This window comes from Rhizophagus irregularis, chromosome 30, assembly GCF_026210795.1.
Source record: "Rhizophagus irregularis chromosome 30, complete sequence".
Taxonomy (NCBI): domain Eukaryota; kingdom Fungi; phylum Glomeromycota; class Glomeromycetes; order Glomerales; family Glomeraceae; genus Rhizophagus; species Rhizophagus irregularis.
Genome location: NC_089458.1, coordinates 2,292,620 through 2,310,601, shown reverse-complemented (window position 1 = coordinate 2,310,601; position 17,982 = coordinate 2,292,620). Strand labels below are relative to the sequence as shown.

General features: G+C 35.1%; 7 protein-coding genes across 8 annotated transcripts; 5 read left to right on the top strand and 2 right to left on the bottom strand.

The window, feature by feature from the left end:
* Positions 1 to 31: 31 nt before the first annotated feature.
* On the top strand, positions 32 to 2,736 carry OCT59_021914 (uncharacterized protein; the record flags this gene model as incomplete). The annotated part of the gene is made up of 15 exons (XM_025319427.2): positions 32 to 208; positions 277 to 389; positions 464 to 541; positions 616 to 761; positions 828 to 923; positions 1,019 to 1,155; positions 1,227 to 1,300; positions 1,364 to 1,431; positions 1,507 to 1,676; positions 1,743 to 1,795; positions 1,891 to 1,943; positions 2,000 to 2,031; positions 2,117 to 2,195; positions 2,261 to 2,341; positions 2,612 to 2,736. The coding sequence occupies 15 exons, from the start codon at positions 32 to 34 to the stop codon at positions 2,734 to 2,736; spliced, it is 1,482 nt and encodes a 493-aa protein (XP_025173892.1).
* Positions 2,737 to 6,795: 4,059 nt separating this feature from the next.
* Positions 6,796 to 9,284, top strand: OCT59_021913 (uncharacterized protein; the record flags this gene model as incomplete). The annotated part of the gene is made up of 2 exons (XM_066146833.1): positions 6,796 to 6,945; positions 7,005 to 9,284. The coding sequence occupies 2 exons, from the start codon at positions 6,796 to 6,798 to the stop codon at positions 9,282 to 9,284; spliced, it is 2,430 nt and encodes an 809-aa protein (XP_066005934.1).
* A 25-nt stretch (positions 9,285 to 9,309) lies between these two features.
* OCT59_021912 (uncharacterized protein) lies at positions 9,310 to 9,923 on the bottom strand (the record flags this gene model as incomplete). Its single annotated transcript, XM_066146832.1, has 2 exons — positions 9,310 to 9,589; positions 9,799 to 9,923. 2 exons carry the CDS (start codon positions 9,921 to 9,923, stop codon positions 9,310 to 9,312), a joined length of 405 nt encoding a protein of 134 aa, XP_066005933.1.
* Positions 9,924 to 10,190: 267 nt separating this feature from the next.
* OCT59_021911 (uncharacterized protein) lies at positions 10,191 to 11,459 on the top strand (the record flags this gene model as incomplete). Of its 2 annotated transcripts, XM_066146831.1 has the most annotated exons (2): positions 10,191 to 10,201; positions 10,274 to 11,459. In XM_066146831.1, the coding sequence occupies 2 exons, from the start codon at positions 10,191 to 10,193 to the stop codon at positions 11,457 to 11,459; spliced, it is 1,197 nt and encodes a 398-aa protein (XP_066005932.1). The 2 variants fall into 2 exon arrangements, with proteins under 2 accessions (XP_066005932.1, XP_025173895.2); XM_025330545.2 differs by lacking the exon at positions 10,191 to 10,201 and having other exon boundaries at positions 10,983 to 11,459.
* Positions 11,460 to 11,850: 391 nt separating this feature from the next.
* On the top strand, positions 11,851 to 12,720 carry OCT59_021910 (uncharacterized protein; the record flags this gene model as incomplete). The annotated part of the gene is made up of 1 exon (XM_066146830.1): positions 11,851 to 12,720. One exon carries the CDS (start codon positions 11,851 to 11,853, stop codon positions 12,718 to 12,720), a length of 870 nt encoding a protein of 289 aa, XP_066005931.1.
* Positions 12,721 to 12,777: 57 nt separating this feature from the next.
* On the bottom strand, positions 12,778 to 13,401 carry OCT59_021909 (uncharacterized protein; the record flags this gene model as incomplete). The annotated part of the gene is made up of 1 exon (XM_025326898.1): positions 12,778 to 13,401. One exon carries the CDS (start codon positions 13,399 to 13,401, stop codon positions 12,778 to 12,780), a length of 624 nt encoding a protein of 207 aa, XP_025173896.1.
* A 260-nt stretch (positions 13,402 to 13,661) lies between these two features.
* On the top strand, positions 13,662 to 17,948 carry OCT59_021908 (uncharacterized protein; the record flags this gene model as incomplete). Its single annotated transcript, XM_066146829.1, has 9 exons — positions 13,662 to 13,898; positions 13,964 to 14,363; positions 14,429 to 14,438; positions 14,861 to 14,876; positions 14,990 to 15,052; positions 15,136 to 15,510; positions 16,150 to 16,243; positions 16,333 to 17,653; positions 17,740 to 17,948. 9 exons carry the CDS (start codon positions 13,662 to 13,664, stop codon positions 17,798 to 17,800), a joined length of 2,577 nt encoding a protein of 858 aa, XP_066005930.1. The 3' UTR covers positions 17,801 to 17,948.
* Between the last annotated feature and the right edge of the window lie 34 nt (positions 17,949 to 17,982).

Below are 17,982 nucleotides of genomic sequence, written 5' to 3'. Positions count from 1 at the left end.
CTGATAAAAGTTAATCGTCGAATATGGTATCATGACCAGCATGGCCTCTCTTCAAGGAAAGAACGGTTTTGTTGACGACGGAAGCGCTGTTATAGAGCGCGTTCTTGAGGTGAAAAGTGAGAAGTTGGCTGCTTCCGTCAAACAATTAGAAGACATTTATGAAATTGATAGAACCGTTAAAGTTTTACTGGACAACGGGTTTGAAAAGGTGGACTTCTAACTTTTTTGAACATACTTTCTACTTTTCAATAAACTCTGAAGTATTTCTATGTGTAGGTTGCTTTACAGTTTCCTGACGAATTATTAGCAGACTCCACTGAAGTTGCCACAGCTCTAAAAGAAAGAACCAAGAAAAAAATTTTTGTTCTAGCAGATACTTCATATGGAAGGTAATGAGTAATAATTGTTTTTTCATTTGCTGGAAGGTCACAAATTAATTAGCTTTCTTCTTATTTAACCATAGCTGTTGTGTGGATGAGGTAGCAGCAAAACACGTTGATGCAGAATGCATTATTCATTATGGTCGTTCATGTTTAAGCCCGTAATAATTAAATTTATTATTCTTTTTTTCGTACTTTATCCGTTATTAACTATAGACTTTACGCTTTTTAATAGTTGTTCGCAGCTTCCCGTACTATATGTGTTCGGAAAGCAACCTATCGATCTAGCTCATTGTTTAGAATCATTTGATCAATTTTTTAAGCAAGACAAGAATCAGCCATTGCTCATTATGTATGATGTTGTTTACTCATATTGCATAGGTAAGAATTTTTTTTAATTATAACACTTTTAAGTTATTCTTTTTATTTACTGGTACTTTTTCATAGACGACTTTGTTCTTAGACTACGGAACGAAAGGAATTTCAAAAATATCATTCAATCTTTCGTTAAATCAGAATTTAATTTTTCAAATAACTTAAAGGGTGAGTCGTTTTAGTAGTGACTCCTCTTGACTATTTTGGCAAGTTTACTTTCTTCAAAGGTTATTTTGTTAGCTATTTATTTACTTTATCGTTAGATATTTCAGCTCCAAAAAATTCAGGGAGACATTATATATTACCCGAAAATATTTTAATTGAAAATTGTACAATATTTTATATTGGTTATGAGAGTTTAACTTTAACAAACATAATTATGACATATAACAAATGCAAAGTAAGCATTAATTGAACTAATTAATTTATTAATAGATGAGAAATAAATCAAATTCATTTTTAATTTTCAAGGTTTTCTCATATAACCCGGAAATACGGATAGGAAGACTAGAGACTATACAAGTGAATAGAGCTTTGATGAAACGGTACTACTCATAAACGACATTTTACAATTTAAAAGTAATTTATTTGAACGTTTATTAATTTAGGTATTATATGATTCAAAAAGCAAAGGATGCAGATGTTATCGGGATAGTTGTGGGAACTTTAGGAATTGGTAATTTTATGTTGTATCAGTCAATTATTTAAGGTTAAATGATAAATATATTAACTTTTAAATTTTTAAATTTAGCATCTTATTTAATTGTAATATCACATCTCAAAAAATTAATCATCCATGCTGGCAAAAAGCCATATACATTTGTCATGGGCAAGCTTAATGTTGCAAAGATGGCAAATTTTATGGAAATCGAATGTTTTGTACTTGTAGCTTGTCCCGAAAATAGCTTGATTGATTCAAAGGTAAGTATATAATTAATACTTTTTATTAGAAAATTTTATATTCTTGATGTTTTGTGATTTGATTAGGAATTTTATCGTCCAATTGTGACACCTTTTGAGTTAGAAATCGCTTTGAATCCGTAAGTTCTATCAAAAATTTTTTTTTTAATTTTATAAGTTCGTCACCACAAATAGAGCCTAATCTTCTTTTAATATATGTATTTTATATATATAGATCAAGACAATGGACAGGAGAATATATTACTGATTTTCAGCTCTTATTATCTTGTAAGTATATATAATTGTCATTCCAAAAGAATATTTAACACAATTTATTTTGCTAGGTAACCATTCAAACATTGAAGAAGTAGGAAAGGTATTTATTTATGTATAGATATGACAAAATTTAATATTATAGCATTTTTAACAATATTACTTGATAATAAACCGTGTTCTGCAAGGATGACGATGAACCTCATTTCTCTTTAGTTACAGGAAAATATAAGCAAAGTCGAAAATATGGCATTAAAGGCGTATCGGGTATTTGTGATTTAATTAAATTTTCTTTATCCGTCACTGTGAATTTATAATTCTTTATTTTTCAGAAAATATTACAGATAACATGAAAGATTTAACATTACGTAATCAAAACACATCAGTATCTACTTTAATAAACAGTGCTGCAGGTAAGAATTTACACGATTTGACTATTATTTTCTAGCACTGCATAAAGTACCCGGATCTTTTACAATTTATCCGATTTAAAAATTGAATGATACCCGTGGGTACTTTGTGAGATACCGGGTATTATATGAAGGGGATACATTGTAATTTTGATCAGAACTAAGCTTAAATTACCAGAATGGGGGGTATTTAACCAAGATAAAATTTTTGTATCTAGTAAATATCTGGGTTGCTTAAAAAGAGCTGATTATATCAATCCATTGATATTATAGGAGAATATTTTAATTCAAGAACTTTTCAAGGACTTGAACAAATTAAAGGAACGGAAGTACAATTGGCTGAAGAAGGTCGATCAGGCATTGCTAAAGGCTATACGGATGAAGTTGATCATTTATAATCACAAGTAAATTAATATACCGATATACTATTAAAAACTTGATATACCGATAAAATTTTATTTTCCCACTATATGTGAGGACAATATAAATGATATTTTCTAAAAATTTTTATATATGTCCCAACATATCGTTATATAAAGGTTTGACTGTAAATATTTGTTATTTATTGTTCTTTTAGTATATTTATAAAATTTATATTACAAAATATAATTTTTCATTATTTGTAAATATTATTCTTCATTTTATAAAACAAATATTGACTAAAACATTAATTCATAATAGTCATACAGTATATGTTTTTTTTACTAATTTCATTTGAATTCCTTATTAAAGTGAAAGTATATGCCAATATTTAAATTTTTTTCAAATCATCTAGTATGATAAATAATCTATTATTATATAACACTGTATAAAATATAAAGAAAATCTATATAATATTCACCAGCTACCTATCTAACAAATTAAATGTGATTTATTAGTAAAATATTGATCTACATATATAAGGTAGAAAAAGCTGTATGGTTTCAGACAATTATATAATATTAAAAATTATTATTTTAATTTTTATTTATTTTTTTTTTTATCACAGCACATTTATGAATTTATTAAAATAAAGTGGAAATTTCTTTCCAGAAATTATTGATACTAATATTTTATGCCAGACAAATACCTAAGAGTATACAATAAAGAGGCATAATACTTGCTTTATTCTATTATATAATTCATATAAATAAACTTTACTAACTATTAACATAATAAAAAAATATTAACAAGTTTTCTTTTATTTTTATTTATTTCTTAACAATAGTTTTTTAGTCAAAGAAAAATATATTATACTGGCTAAAATAATAAGCCTACATATATTTTACTATCTAAAAAATTATTTTAATATTAAGGTCAAACTACAGCAGTTAAAATAATATTATTGAATATGAGTATTTTTTATTTTAATATTAACTATTAAATTCAGTGTAATTTAGGTATTTTAGTTAAATAAAATCATTTTTTTATACTTAAGTAAGTTGTTCAGCAAGTTATATATTAATTTTTATAAGAATTAGTAGAATTAGTTTAATATTTTCAGAGTACAAATAATTTTTACACTTAATTTTTTTTATTTTTTTAATTAGTAATTTTAGGGCTAGTCAGATGAAATCACTTTTTTATGCTTAAGCAAAGTTATTTAGCAAGGTCAAAAATATTTAGATAAATATTTCATAATAGTTGAAATAATACTTATAGGATACAAGCATTTTTTCATAATAATACCAATTATGAATTTATTTTTTTTTAAAAAAAAAATTAATTAGACTTTTTTAAAGAAAGTAAGTAAATAATCATAATTTTAAAATAAAGTTAAAGATATGTGATTTCAAGATTTGTTTATAGTATTTTGTAATTCAAAGTAACTTTTTTACTAATAAAAATCATTTATTTTTAAAGAATAACAATAAAATTTAGTAAAAATAAAAAATTTTTAAAACTTTTATTATAATTAGTAGATAGATTAAGTAGACATCACTATATATATAGTGATGTCTACTTAATCTATCTACTTACACCATAGTGATGCCTACTTATAGATATTGATGCATACTTACTTATTTTTACATGTACGTAATGCCCTTCCTCTTGATGCTTTATTGCTATCCATCTGTTTTTACTGGTCTGTAACTGTTTGGTCGCTAAGCAGGGCGTAGGTTTGTTTTTCCACTACCCCATGACCCTTTTGGTTGCCATATTTGAGGTCGAGGTGTCCGGTGCATTTGCTGGCCTTTTAAGTTGCTGAAATGGTGTAAAAAAATCATCGGGTGGCGCAGTAAATTTGCAGTTCAGATTTTGGCCGGCTTTATACCATAATTTCGGCCGATCTTTGGAAATTAGCGCTATGGTAGCGTCCTGATAGCGTCCTGGTAGTATCCTGGAGTTGTCGGAACTGAAGCAAAGGCTGAAGTGTTTCTGATTAGTTTGCCAGTTTCAGGCAAATGCTTTGAATGCAGGTATGCTCGCCTGCCACTCGCCAAAGGTAACGTGATCCTGTTACGGCACCGAACACCCTTTCATAGTTACGGCCAGTGACGAGAATATTTTCAGAAGCATTTTTTGGCTTGGGTTGCGGGGCGCAACGTTCCCGTTAGCCCCTTATATCGCATTCAGGAGGTGGAGTGGTTAGTTGGAGGTTTGGAGATGCGTTTGATTCTTCCGGATGAGCGCGAAGTGCCGAGTTCGCTTCAGATACCAGCTTTCATTGAGACCTGCTCCGCCTTCACGTTGTAGGATGAGGCTCAGTGCTTCCAGAATTTACAGCATACCCTTTTTCGTGTATTCTCCTGAATCTTTCTGCCCTCCCGATCTCTTTCCTGCCTATCAGCGGTAGTACCCCAAGTTGTAATTTCTCATTTTCTTTCCTTATATATTATTCTAACTTGGGGTACTACCAATTTTATATCTTATTTTTCGCTCCTGCCTTTCTAGAACCCTTTCCCGTATAGTTCACTTCCGGGATACTTTAGGATACTACCACATCGACCACTTTGGAGTAATACTACATCGATCACTTTTGAAGGGGGTACTACCACATCGTTTACTTTCTTTTGCATACGTACTACACTAACCCGTATTTTACTGCAAGCATATTCGCTCAAAATTATATAGAATTTTTATTTTGAACTTTGCTAGTTTCTCTGTTATTTTATACTGCTTTCTTTGCATATACAATATACTTCTTGCGCAAAAAAATGCTGGGCCTCACCCTGGAGTAATAAAGCTTTTCTCAAAAGCTGAACCTCCTTCGATTATGCTCTGGCCATAATAATCATGCGTATTTCCAAAACTTGTCTATCAGTAAAGATGATGTCGCTCTTCTAGATACTTATGATCCTGAAGAGATTTTAAATAAATATATAGTTCGGGTTGCAGGAAAGGGCTTTACAGTAGTCGATCATCTATCCGAAGTTTATGGGTTTCCTGATGCTCACGAGTGCATTGATGGGAATTTGCCTCTCCATCTGGTTCTGGATATTAATGCGAGGCAAAAGTCCGATCCCATGAATCCTAAATTTCCTTCCTAGAGAGTAAAATTTCTCGTGAAGATTTATTTTCCAGAATCTTAATTGCCTGTGTCGATATTATAAATACTGATTTAAAGCATTTTGCAATATTAGATGCTTTTACTTTAGCCAGCTTGTCTAATGCTAATAAATGCAGTTGGCATATTGTGTATAAATATGCACGGTTTATTGACTACAGAGATCTTAAGGGTTTTGTGGAAAAAGTCGCTGATAAGGTTGGAAAACCATATGCTGAAGTTTATTGATATTGGACTTTATAAATATCGCTTTAGTCTCCGGCTCCTTGGATCAGCAAAGGAAGATAGAGTTAAAAGACCTGCGATTTCTTCAGTTAAGAAAGGATATCACAAGCTAGAAGATTATTTAGTTCGGCTAAGTGGAACGCTTCTGAAATCTGGCCACGGACCTTTTCTCCTGAGAAAGAAGAGAAGAAATTTCAGCCCATCCACAGGTCGAAAAGTGAAAAATCAGGCATCAATCGGGCGCCAATCGGTCACCAATCAGGTACCTGATTGGTGCGATTAGGTGCCTGATTGGCATTTTCGCAAATCACCGTCGCCAATCGGGAGGCAGTTTGCTAACTTTTGATCCAGTGATCAGAAAAAGATGAAATATAGCTCATTGGAATCGTCTCAACAAGACGAATCTAATGGTAGTAAAATCGCATTTCTAGGATTATTACTTGATGAGAAATTAAGTAAAATATAAAAATGAAAATGTATCATTTATATTTTATTTAATTTTTTATTAACTATTAATCCTAGAGATGCGATTTTACTACCATTAGATTCGTCTTATTGAGACGATTCCAATGAGCTATATTTAATTCTTTTCTGATTACTGGATCAAAAGTTAGCAAACTGCCTGATTGGTGACGGTATTTGGCGAAAATGCCAATCAGGCACCAATCAGCTACCTGATTGGTGACCGATTGGTGCCTGATTTTTCACTTTTCGACCTGTGATCAAAGATGAAACCGCCTTAAGCATGGGAGCTGGTTTAGTTATTGCAAAATATGGATGGCTTGAGGTTGCGACATTAGAAAGGGATTTATTAACTTTCAAGCTCAGTCATTGGAAGCATGTCCCATTTGCAATATCAAACACGAAAAAGATCAGTTATATGGCTTTCTTCGAAGTAACGGCTGTTTTGTACTCAAATATTATCGGCAGAAAAATTATAAACCAGATCATAAGGGATTAGCGTTCGAAAAAGTGACCGAAGTTTCTGCAAAACCTAAGAGAGGAATAGTCGAAAGAATAGGTAATGCTATATCAAATCCACGTCCTCTTGTAGGATTATCAGAAATGATAATTAATGTAGAAAAATTAAAGGATGCTCCAGAAGTATATCCCGATTTCTTGGGTATTGAGAAAACAACAACACTTATTCGTTCTCCCCCGGGGACATGGAAAACCACTGCGTTAAGAGAGATTATTATGGCATTGAAAGATAAAGTACATGATATTTCTTCTTTGCCATGCTTTATCTGGATCTCTTACCGAAAGTCTCTTAGCAATGAATCAAAAGCAAAACTCGATGATTTAAAAGCATTAGGTTTCCGAATTTGCAATTACCAAAATACACTAGGAGATTTATCTATAGACAAATGGGATATTATCATAGTACAGGTTGAGAGTCTTTTCCGTATCGAGTTTACAGCCCGTCCGTTTGTAGCTATTCTCGATGAAGCTAATGCCATTATGCGTCAAATGTCTAGCGGTACAAATGCACGGGAGTCTGAGAATGCAATGCGTGATGTTTTAAGATCTGCAAGGCATGTTTTAGCCATGGATGCCTTTGCAAATACATCGACATTATCCTTCCTCCAGGCTTATCGCAGTGAAAATATTCACGTAGTTGATAATAAGTATCAGCCTCGTATAGGCGAGACAGTTGAGTTTATTTATGATCCGAATAGCGGAGCTGAAGCCATGCGAATAGGATATGATCTTTTAAGGCAGGGTAAACGTGTGGCATTTGTATCTACTGGAGCGGTGATAGCTAGAGCATTAATAGAAAAAGCATCTAAGTTGTCTAAGTCTGATAATTCGCCTGTTAGAGCCTGTGCTTATTACGGAGATATGGATGGAAAACAATGTCAAAGAGACTTTTCTGATATTAATGTTGCTTGGGATGAACTTGATTGCGTAGCTTATACAAATACAGTGGAGGCGGGAATATCATTCGAGGTTACGGGCCACTTCGATATAATTATAGCTATTACAAACATCACCACTCCAGTTCATGTTGAAGCTCTTGCACAAATGCTTTATCAAATTCGTGACTGTCCTCGTCATATTGTTTCCCTATTCTATCAGAAAAATTCTAATGAGCTTTTTCGCCCACCAGGTCATGAAAATATTCGGGCAGAACTTGCAAGTGCTCGGCCTAATAATTTACATACAGCAATAAAGGGACATCGTGAATGGAATAATAATACCATTTCTTATAAAGTTGATGAGTCTCCGGCCATAATAACTTTCATTGAAGTCGAGCATCAGAAACGTCTTTTTGCAAGATATTTTATTGAAAAGCTTTGTAGTCTTATAGCTAGTACAGGCGCTTCTCTCCAACTTATAAAAATGGATGAGAGTCGAGGAGTTATAGGGAATCGCAAAAGAGTTCGCAATGAGATTAGGGTTGAAGCATTAGTTATCAAGAATACAGATTTTAACGCAGTTGCTACTTCCCGGAATCTTAGTTCTGAAGAAGCTGAAGTCCTTAAATTCGATCAAGAGTGTTCTATCGCAGATATTATGGCACTTAAACGTTTTTATATGCGGAATCTTTATTGCAAAGACATGAGTATCGAGGATTGGAATAATATTTGCAATAGAAAATTCATTGAAAATTTTAGTTCGCCTGAAGCTCGAAAGCATTTCTTACGATTGTCTTATTTTCGAAGGCAAGGTCATGATGAGGAGAATGCAATGAAGGAATTGAAAGCTGAGGAAAATATACAATGGGAAATTGCCTGCTATAAAGCCGAAGAGAATCTGGAAAAATCAGTGGCAGAAGACTTGCGTAAATCTTATTCAGCAAATCATTGGAAGGCTATAAGAGAATTCTTTCAAATATTAGGCTTTACCGGCATTGATGATAAACGTATCCTTCCTGGTAATATTGTATCAGAAGCATTCGTGCAATCCTGTGAAAGATTTATAGAAATTCGAAATCAGTCTTTATCACTCTTTGGCTTTAAGTCTCATGCTAAGACAACACCAGATCTTAATTCGGCTATAAAGGCAATCAATGCAATTGCTGGTAATTGGTGTGGCTATACTATTAAAAGTGATAAAAAAAGAATAGGGCCTAAGGGACAACAAGTTTGGCAATACTCATACCGAATTAATCGCCAGCCATATAATAGTACTGGTTTTGGAGATAAAGGTGCACCAGAACTTCCACCATATAGGCCAAAACCAGATAATGAGATTCAGGAACTCTTTGATTCTATAGGGCAGAACAAATAATATTTCAGCCCAAATAGTTATTCAGCTAAGTCTTGACCATATTAGATTCTGTTTTAGTTTTTTTACTTTCGCGCCAGGCATGGTCATAAATTCCACCATGTGTGCTACAGATTCCAGTATCGGAATAGGTTCCCATCTTACAGACAGGACATATTGTTCTAGGACGGGCATTAAAATGTCTGGAACATCCTAATTCGCTCATGCACCCTTTCCCACAAATCGAACCATCTCTCTTGATATATTGGCAGATAAAACGACCCATACGAGATAATTTTGATACTAATAATCTCAAAACTTCATCTTCACTTTTATTATAGATATTTAAAATTCCTTTGCTTTAGTGGGTCAGCTTAGTAACCGCGTCTTCGGCCAAAGTTACAAATCCTACTCACTCTTTTTGCGACTCTCTAGCCAGTTTTTCTTATACATCATATAAAAGCCAGTTCGAGAATGGATTGGCCTATTACAGGATGCACACATTTTATTTGGTGGATACTTATAGTGTCTGACACACCCACCCTCGCGAAAGTATCTTTTCCCGCCGATAGACCCATCATCTTTCTTATTTAGGCAAGGCCAAGTTGGGTAATTCTCGTCCTCCGAATCAGATATGTATTCACCAAAGAGACCAAAGAGCATAGTACTTCTTTCTGGAAAAGTTTTTAAGATTAATATACGTTAAACTTATTTTCATTTTTATTATAGATATTCAAAAATATATTATGCCAGTCTGGGAAGCGCCTTAATGGCAGAGCATAAGCTATATCATTTTTTTCGCTCCTAGTCAAGAGCCATCTCTGTTATTTTCCCTTTTCGAAGAAGTATAGCTCTGAGGGAATTTTTCGAATTGAATTTTTTCTCACATAATATAAGTAGAAGAAACAACTGAAGTCTACTTATATCGACATGTCTACTGCGTAACCCACCCAAAAGACCCGGAAAGTGAAAACTAATAAATTTGTTTTGATTCTAGAACAGTTCTTAGAAAGATATAACTTATCTGCAGAGTCCAGCCCAGAGCAATTAAGCGAACATGCCCCTGAACTTAATGCTTTACTTCCAGATTGGAAGGCCCGTAAGTATGTTAAGGAAGCCCTTGCGAGAGGCACTGAAAAGAGAAGTGCATTTAGCAAAGAGCAGAAAGAGGCTCTCGTGCCAGATCAGAGAAATATGATATATTCAGTCAGGAAAAGGGCTCAAGAAGTCACTAAAAGTGAAGATAAGTGGGATATTTTTATTAATACTTTATATTTGGGACCAAAAGGAAGTAAGGATGGAGTAATTGATGATAAGGAAATGGTTGCTTCTAGCTCAAACCAATTACGATTTCGTAAGTATTTAGCAGAGTACGGGGCCGATCGTGAACTTATTGATCGCTATGCCAAAGATTCGAAGACCACTACAGCTTCCAATAAAATCCAGCAAGAGCGGACTGAGAAGCGCTTGGCTAATCCAGGTAGAACTCCAGAACATTTCACCTTTGAGAAAGTGCATAGGAGACTCCAGAATATCGATACTTCTAAAATTCCCTCTATGCAGGATCTCGCGGATGTGATAGTGATGCTGAGCATGAGGCCTGCTGAAGTATCATCTCTCCAGATTATTAATTACAAACCAGATTCCGAAGATCCGCCAGCGTGGTATAAAGCTGGTTATTCTTGGTATTGCACTGGATGTCGCAAACAGAGAGATAAACCGATGCCTATGCGTTTACTCTCTATGGAAAAGGATCCAGAACGTGCTAAGGAATTACTTACCTGGATTCAAGACGCTATTAAGGCTGGGAAGTTGCGTGATCCAGTTTATACTGAAACTGGAAAGCGTAATAATGTGCCATTTGCCAAATTCATAAAGAGTTTAAAAACTAATCAGGACGAAGATGAGATTACCCCTGAGCTTCTAAGAAAAATAGGAGCTAAACACGCCTCAATGGTTCATGCCGGTCCAAATCCAACCCCTCAACATCTCAACAATCTTTCAGAAATCGCATTAAGACATAAAATTAACCGTCTTGATGCAGGAAAAAATTACGCTTTAGGTGATCCAAAATCGAAGAAGAAGCCCAAATCTGATTCTGAAAATTCACCAAGCCTGGTACCTCAGCTTAAAAATGATGATTATAACCCTTTCAAGGGACAGATAGTAGAAATAGATTCAATGTTAGCTAGTTTCTAAACTTATGTAATTAATATATTATTCGAGATCCTGCCAGCTAATTTATTTTTTCGTTTAAATATACAACATATAACATGCACTATGTATGGCGCAATCAAGCATCTTTTATTTACCAGAACTATTAGAACAGATTTTACATTTCTTATTGATAGATAAATCCCTCTATCCCTCTTTATATGTATCCCGATTGTGGTACAGATGCGGTGCCCCTATTCTGTGGAAGCGTATCGAATTGAGAGGGAAAGACTTATATCCTGGACAATCTCTTCCAAATGATTATAAAAATTACTGTGCAAAGGATCACCCTTAATTAAATAAATTCATAAGGATAGAACGTGCAAAGGATCTCTCTCGATTGAAAAAATTCATAAAGTTAGTACGTAGGAAGCAAATGCCAGTTTATTACTCAAATGTAACTCATCTCGAAGTATCATACTACCATTCACTTTCAGTTAAAAAAATCATAAGCATTGTACATTCATGCCCAAATATAACCCACTTGAGTTTCATAAATAGCATAGCATTTAGTAATAGAGCATTAGAACTAATAGCGGGTTCATACCCGAATCTGAAATATCTCAATCTGTGCGTTGATCGGTCAGGTAGCTTTAAGAGCTTTCGTACTCTAGAAGTATATAATCTAGATCTATGGAAAATCGCTCAGTCATGCCATAAATTAGAATATCTAAACATTTCATACCGCACAGAGTTTCTTGAACCATTAATTTGTAATATTATTCGTTCCTGTCCAAAGCTCCAGCAACTCGACCTTAGCTTTTGTCAAATTACCGATATAACTATCAAAGAAATTGCTAGTTCATGTCTTAATTTAAAGTACCTCAATTTAGAAGGGTGTAATAATATTAGCAAAGAAGCCGTAAATCAGCTCATTTCACTTAATCCAAATATCCATGTTGAGAATTTTGTGCCGATTCGGGTACCTTCCCTAGATGTGATCTGTGAACTCGTAAGGAGTTTGGGGATACCACATGATGTACCAAGAGATGTTGCATCCTTAGATAATTTTATCATCGACGACTTATTAAGGAGATTGAGTGAACGCTGTATTCTAGCTAAAACATCACCCCGGAGTGGTGGTCGGTTATATAACACCTGGCATAGTGTTGATAATAATCAGAATTCGGTCATATCTCAGATACACCAGCAACCTAACAGACGATCGCCAAGGATTAATTTCGGTAGAATACTAGCCGATCAAGTAGAATGGTGGTACTCTACCGATCTAACTAATCTGGAGTAGTGATCATCAGCTCAGATGATTTTTTGTTGGGTTATAGTCTGTGATAAAAAATATAGATTAGCTAACTTGTTCTAGACATGGGCATTGACCAGCACTAGATGGATTTTTAACGAATATTTCATGCAATTGTTGAGGAGAGAGCTTCGGAAATAATGGAAGCCTCTCTCCAGTAAACATAATTTTCTTTACACCCATTTCACCATATTTCGGAAATATCACACCTGGATCATCCTCTAAGGGACCATGAAACTCCTTAAGCTTCCGGAGATATGCTCTCATATTTTCATCAACTTCTTCCGCCCTTTCTTGATTAGAATAGCCAACAATGTCGAGTTTATCCTGAATTGCTATTATATCCTCTTCCAAACACATAAACAAATTAAATATTTCACCAAATGGAATATCCGTAGAAGCTTTATTGCTTCGGAGTGCCTCTTCTAGAATGGGATTACCATCAATGATGAGTTTCTCCTGAATCGGTATTAAATCCCCTACCAATTCTAACAACAGCTCGTAAGAATCGGCAAGTGTTTTCCCCATGAGCTCAGAAACTGGAGGTACTACCAACTGATTTGCATTCCCACTAATACCGAGTTTTTTCTGAATAGCTATTATATCCTTCTTCTTATATAAAAACACTCCATATAATTGAGCAACTGTTTCGGGATCATTATTTGCCATGATTGCTATAATAAAGTAATATATTTAATGCGGAAAATTTAGCGAAGCGCCTTAAGGGCCGAATCCGGAATACTGATCATCAACCCAGATCACTTCGCTCGAAAGAAGAATTTGCTGGGCCACTCCTGTGCAACAGAAAAATAAGTGGATCATCAGTCAGGTCATGTGCAACATAATTTTCGCATATACTGAAAAGAAGCTATGCACGCTAACAGTACTTTATTTTTTATTAAGTATAATTGATCTACAATATTAGCAAAATGTTTGATGATGCGAATGAGGCCTATAATGAATTTATCAAAGAATATGGGGAAAGGTATGAATGGGGCAATGAAGGAATTCCCAAATTTACACCAGAGTGGGAAGACTGGGAAGATCTTTTTTGCGAAATCAAAATCTATTGGAAGACAAAGGCAATTAGGCATTGGAGAGAAAAAATACTTAAGAAATTTGTATATAGTCTGCCCGGCATAAGAAATCCAGCATCATTATTCCATGTATTCATACAATCCAATGCTTTTTACCTCCCACAAATTTTAAGCCTAATAGAATTACCGTATAGTGCCGAGGAACTTCGATGGGAATATGGCCGGATGGTAAAGATACAGATGAGATCAAGGTAGAAAATAATGCAGATGAGGTTGATAAGTTCCGGTGTGGATCATTGCTTCAAGATGAAGACTCAATAGTGGATTATTACTCGAAGATAAAGAGATGTAACGATGTTATCAAACTCTGTAAAAATCATCTTAAAGAAGTATTCATTAAAGGGTTAACGCCAAAAAATAAGCATTTCGCTTTAATGGATTTTGAATATATTTTTCCACCAGATTTACCTCTTGATGTATTGGTAATAATGCTTATTCAAGTAGAAAAAGGTACAACGTCTAAACTACTCTTGCAAGCATGCTTAGACTTTATATCACAACAGCAAAGATTTGCTATTTATAAGTCCCCAATCGGTACATACAAGATTCTCGACCGGAGGAGGAAAATGGATGATAACCGTAAACCGTCTTACATTTAGGTAAATTTAGGTAATATCAGTCCTAGTATTGTTAATCGGCTTGGATTTTTTTTTCGAGTTTCATCATTTTTCGAAGCATTTTGCGATAATAGTTTTCGTGCCGGATTAACAACACTAATCAGTCCGGAGCAGTGATCATCAGCTCGGAAGATTTTGCTGAGCCACAAATTGTGCGACAAAATAAGTGGATCATCAGTCAGGTCTTGTGCGACATATTAATTTTTGCATATATATTCGAAAAAGAAAACATACTAACCAGTACCTATATTTTTTTCCCGAACAAATGTGAGAAAATGTGAAAGGAGGTCTAGTTGCAACACAGGACCAACTCCAAAAGTAAATACTGACGGCAAAAGCATATGTTATGAAAGGCTGAGGACTTTGGAATTTCGAGATCTACAAGAACTAACTACCTTTGCGTCTCTCCGGTAGATCTCCATGTGAAAAGGTATGAAGATTCCATTTACATGTGCCTTCATAGAACTCTTGGCATCATACGACAATGCTAATCACTATTCTTATCTCCTTATCTTTTTTCCCAGCAAGATATAAAGCGTGTAGGGGTATGTGGAAGTTCAGCCAACTTTCCGCAAAAAACTTTCCCGTAAAATAACGCAAAATAAGGTATGTATATGCCAGAGAGGGTCCCTCTGGGACCAGTTATGAATGGGAGCGAGTTTTTTTCTCACCATGAGCCTTGTATTTAGGAAAGCAAGATGACCGATAAGACTGAGGTTCCTGATACTATTATTACTCTCAATTGTCTTCTTTCACCTAGCGGGGTAGCTCAAAGATCAAATTTATCAGAAGGAAGTGTTACTACGCTTAAAATCTCTACCAACGAAACAGTTGATCAGTTAAGGATTATGATTAGAGAAAGGTGGCCACATTTATTTGAAAAGGTTCCTCCTGCCGAGTTTTTACTCTGGAAGATCAATGATACTGAGGGAGTTACATCAATTGAAAAGCAAATTGAAAAATTTGTTCATGGGGAACGTCTAAACGAAACAGGAATGCCTCCACATGAGTTGATTTCTACGCTCTTCCCCGAGCCACCCCCTAATGATAGAATTAATATTTATGTATTTATTTAAAACATCATGTAATAGCGATATAGTCGCATTTTTATGTATTGTAGGCCGGCTACCGGCAACGTTTTTATTTCATAAATAAAGTATTATCTTATCGAACGTATATGAGAAAGGGTCACGTGCAATGAAATATCAGGACTATAAATCTAACATTTTTTATCCGAACCAGTCTAGCCTATATAAAAAACGTCAGGTGATAAGTGAGAAAGAGTAGGGAGGCGCAGTGATTAGGCGATTGTTGTCCTATGATGCAATGTGGCTGATCATACGGCAGGCTTGTGAAACAGAATAATTTCTCACATATAGTACTCACTCAGTATTTTTTCGCAAATAAAATTCTTTTAACTCTTGTCCTCACATACCACACTTTGAGCCAATAACATTTCGCAAAAAAATACTATATAAGCTGAAAACATGTCTATCACTTTACTATGTCTCGTCAAAGGAAATACGACCGCTAGTGCTTTTCCTGTCGATATTAATAAGGACCAGCTTGTAGGCCACCTCAAAAAAGTTATTAAGGCAGAAAAGGCACCAGAGTTCGACAATTTTCCTGCAGACAAGCTCAGGCTATGGAAGGTGACGATCCCTGGCGATCAGGACGATCAATTAAGAAATCTAATACTCCAGGACAGTGACGAGCTGTTGGCAATAAGAAAGATTTCGAAATATTTCCCAGACTCACCTCCCGAAGAACATATCCATGTTATTGTAAAATTGCCACGTAAGTGTCTGGTATAGTCTGTGCAAAGCGCCTTAACGGCTAATTTTTCGTCATTTGTCCTAGTAATAATAACACATATTCGTTTCCAGTTCTCAGCTTGGAAGAGGCGTTGTCGTGTATTCCACCACCCATAACATATTCTCCGGACTGTACTAGATCGAAGACCACTACAAAGGTTAATGGTGACCCGCCGACAAGTGTACAACTATGGGGCGACTTTTTCGATAAAGTGAATCAATTCCGCTTCGACCAACAACCGATATTCGAGAGGCCACAATTTAACCAAGATATAGAGATAGTCAATGAAGAGGATGTTCGCGTTGCTATATCTATCAACATTTGTTTGATGTTAAATAAGCTTATAGGATCAGATTATAATTTTTCAAAACGTCCACCTACTTCTCCTGGCATACCGGATTTCACCTGTCATCTCGTGGGTTCGTTGATCTTGGTGATTGAGGCAAAAAGAAAGCATGTTTTAGAAGACATGGGTGAACAGACATTTCCCGAGTTTTATAATACGAGTAAGGGCAAGGATGTAATTCAACAAATCTATAATTATATGGGAGGAAACGAACTTAGACACGGTATTCTTACCACTTATGATAATCACTGGTTTCTATGCCGAGAACACACGAAGCTCTGGATCTCAAAAACCCTTCCACTACAATCCGAATCTCCACCAGTTCTCAAGGCATATGCTTATCTAACTCGACAGGCGAAAGAGAATCCCAACTCTCCTAAACCTCAAGTACTAGTGCCGGCTCAAGGGGATAATAATTCACGTACTCTTCGATCAAACTCAAAATCATCATCCAGCTCTTCATTAACTAATCAGGCTTCCAGCACCTTTTCGAATCAACAATCATCTTCTAACGTCCCAGTAAACCAGCAAAAGTTTAGCTTCGCAGACTTCAAGTTTAAGAGCATACTAGGTGAAGGTCGAAGTGGTAAAACACTTCTATGCGAGTTTCGTGGCGAAACGATTGCTTTGAAGAGTGTAGACTTATCGAAGGCCCCATCGTATGTCCTGGAAGAAATGCAGAAAGAAGTAGAGATGTATAAAGATCTAGCTGATATTCAAGGCAAGTATATCCCAAAGCTGGTCTGTTATGGATATTATGGAGGAGGCATGAGCTTCGTTATCGGCTTAACCATTGTTGGTAGTATGTTGAGCGACCAAAAAATAACGGAACATCAAAAGTCAAGGGCTATTAAGGGATTAGAAGCAATCCACAAGCATGGTATCCTCCACAATGATATTCGGGAGGAAAATATCTTAATTAACGATAAAGGTGCCCTATACCTAATTGACTTCGGGATGGCAAGCCGGGAGGATACAAAAAAGAAGAGAAAGCTTTTCGAGGAGGAACAGCTCAAATTATCTCAATTGCTAGATGGATATATTGTGTAAGAGTCTAACTATTTCGCAAATTACTGTATTGTGATTTCCTGTAATCCTAGTTTCTTATAATTAATAATCATGTATTTTACAGACATTTCGTAAAGAAGGAGGGGCGAATTTCCAAGTCACGTAAATGTAAGGTGGTTAGTTAGACTGTAGGGTTAGACATTAGCATAGACGTCATGTATCAGTTGTATCACGGGCTACGTCCCGAGCTATGTATTTATTTTTGCATGTATTAATAAAAAATTTTCTTGGCAATTTTCCGTGACGGCCCGTCACTCAAATTTTTTAGCAGAATTAAATATATACTAACAGACTTTTGAATATTACA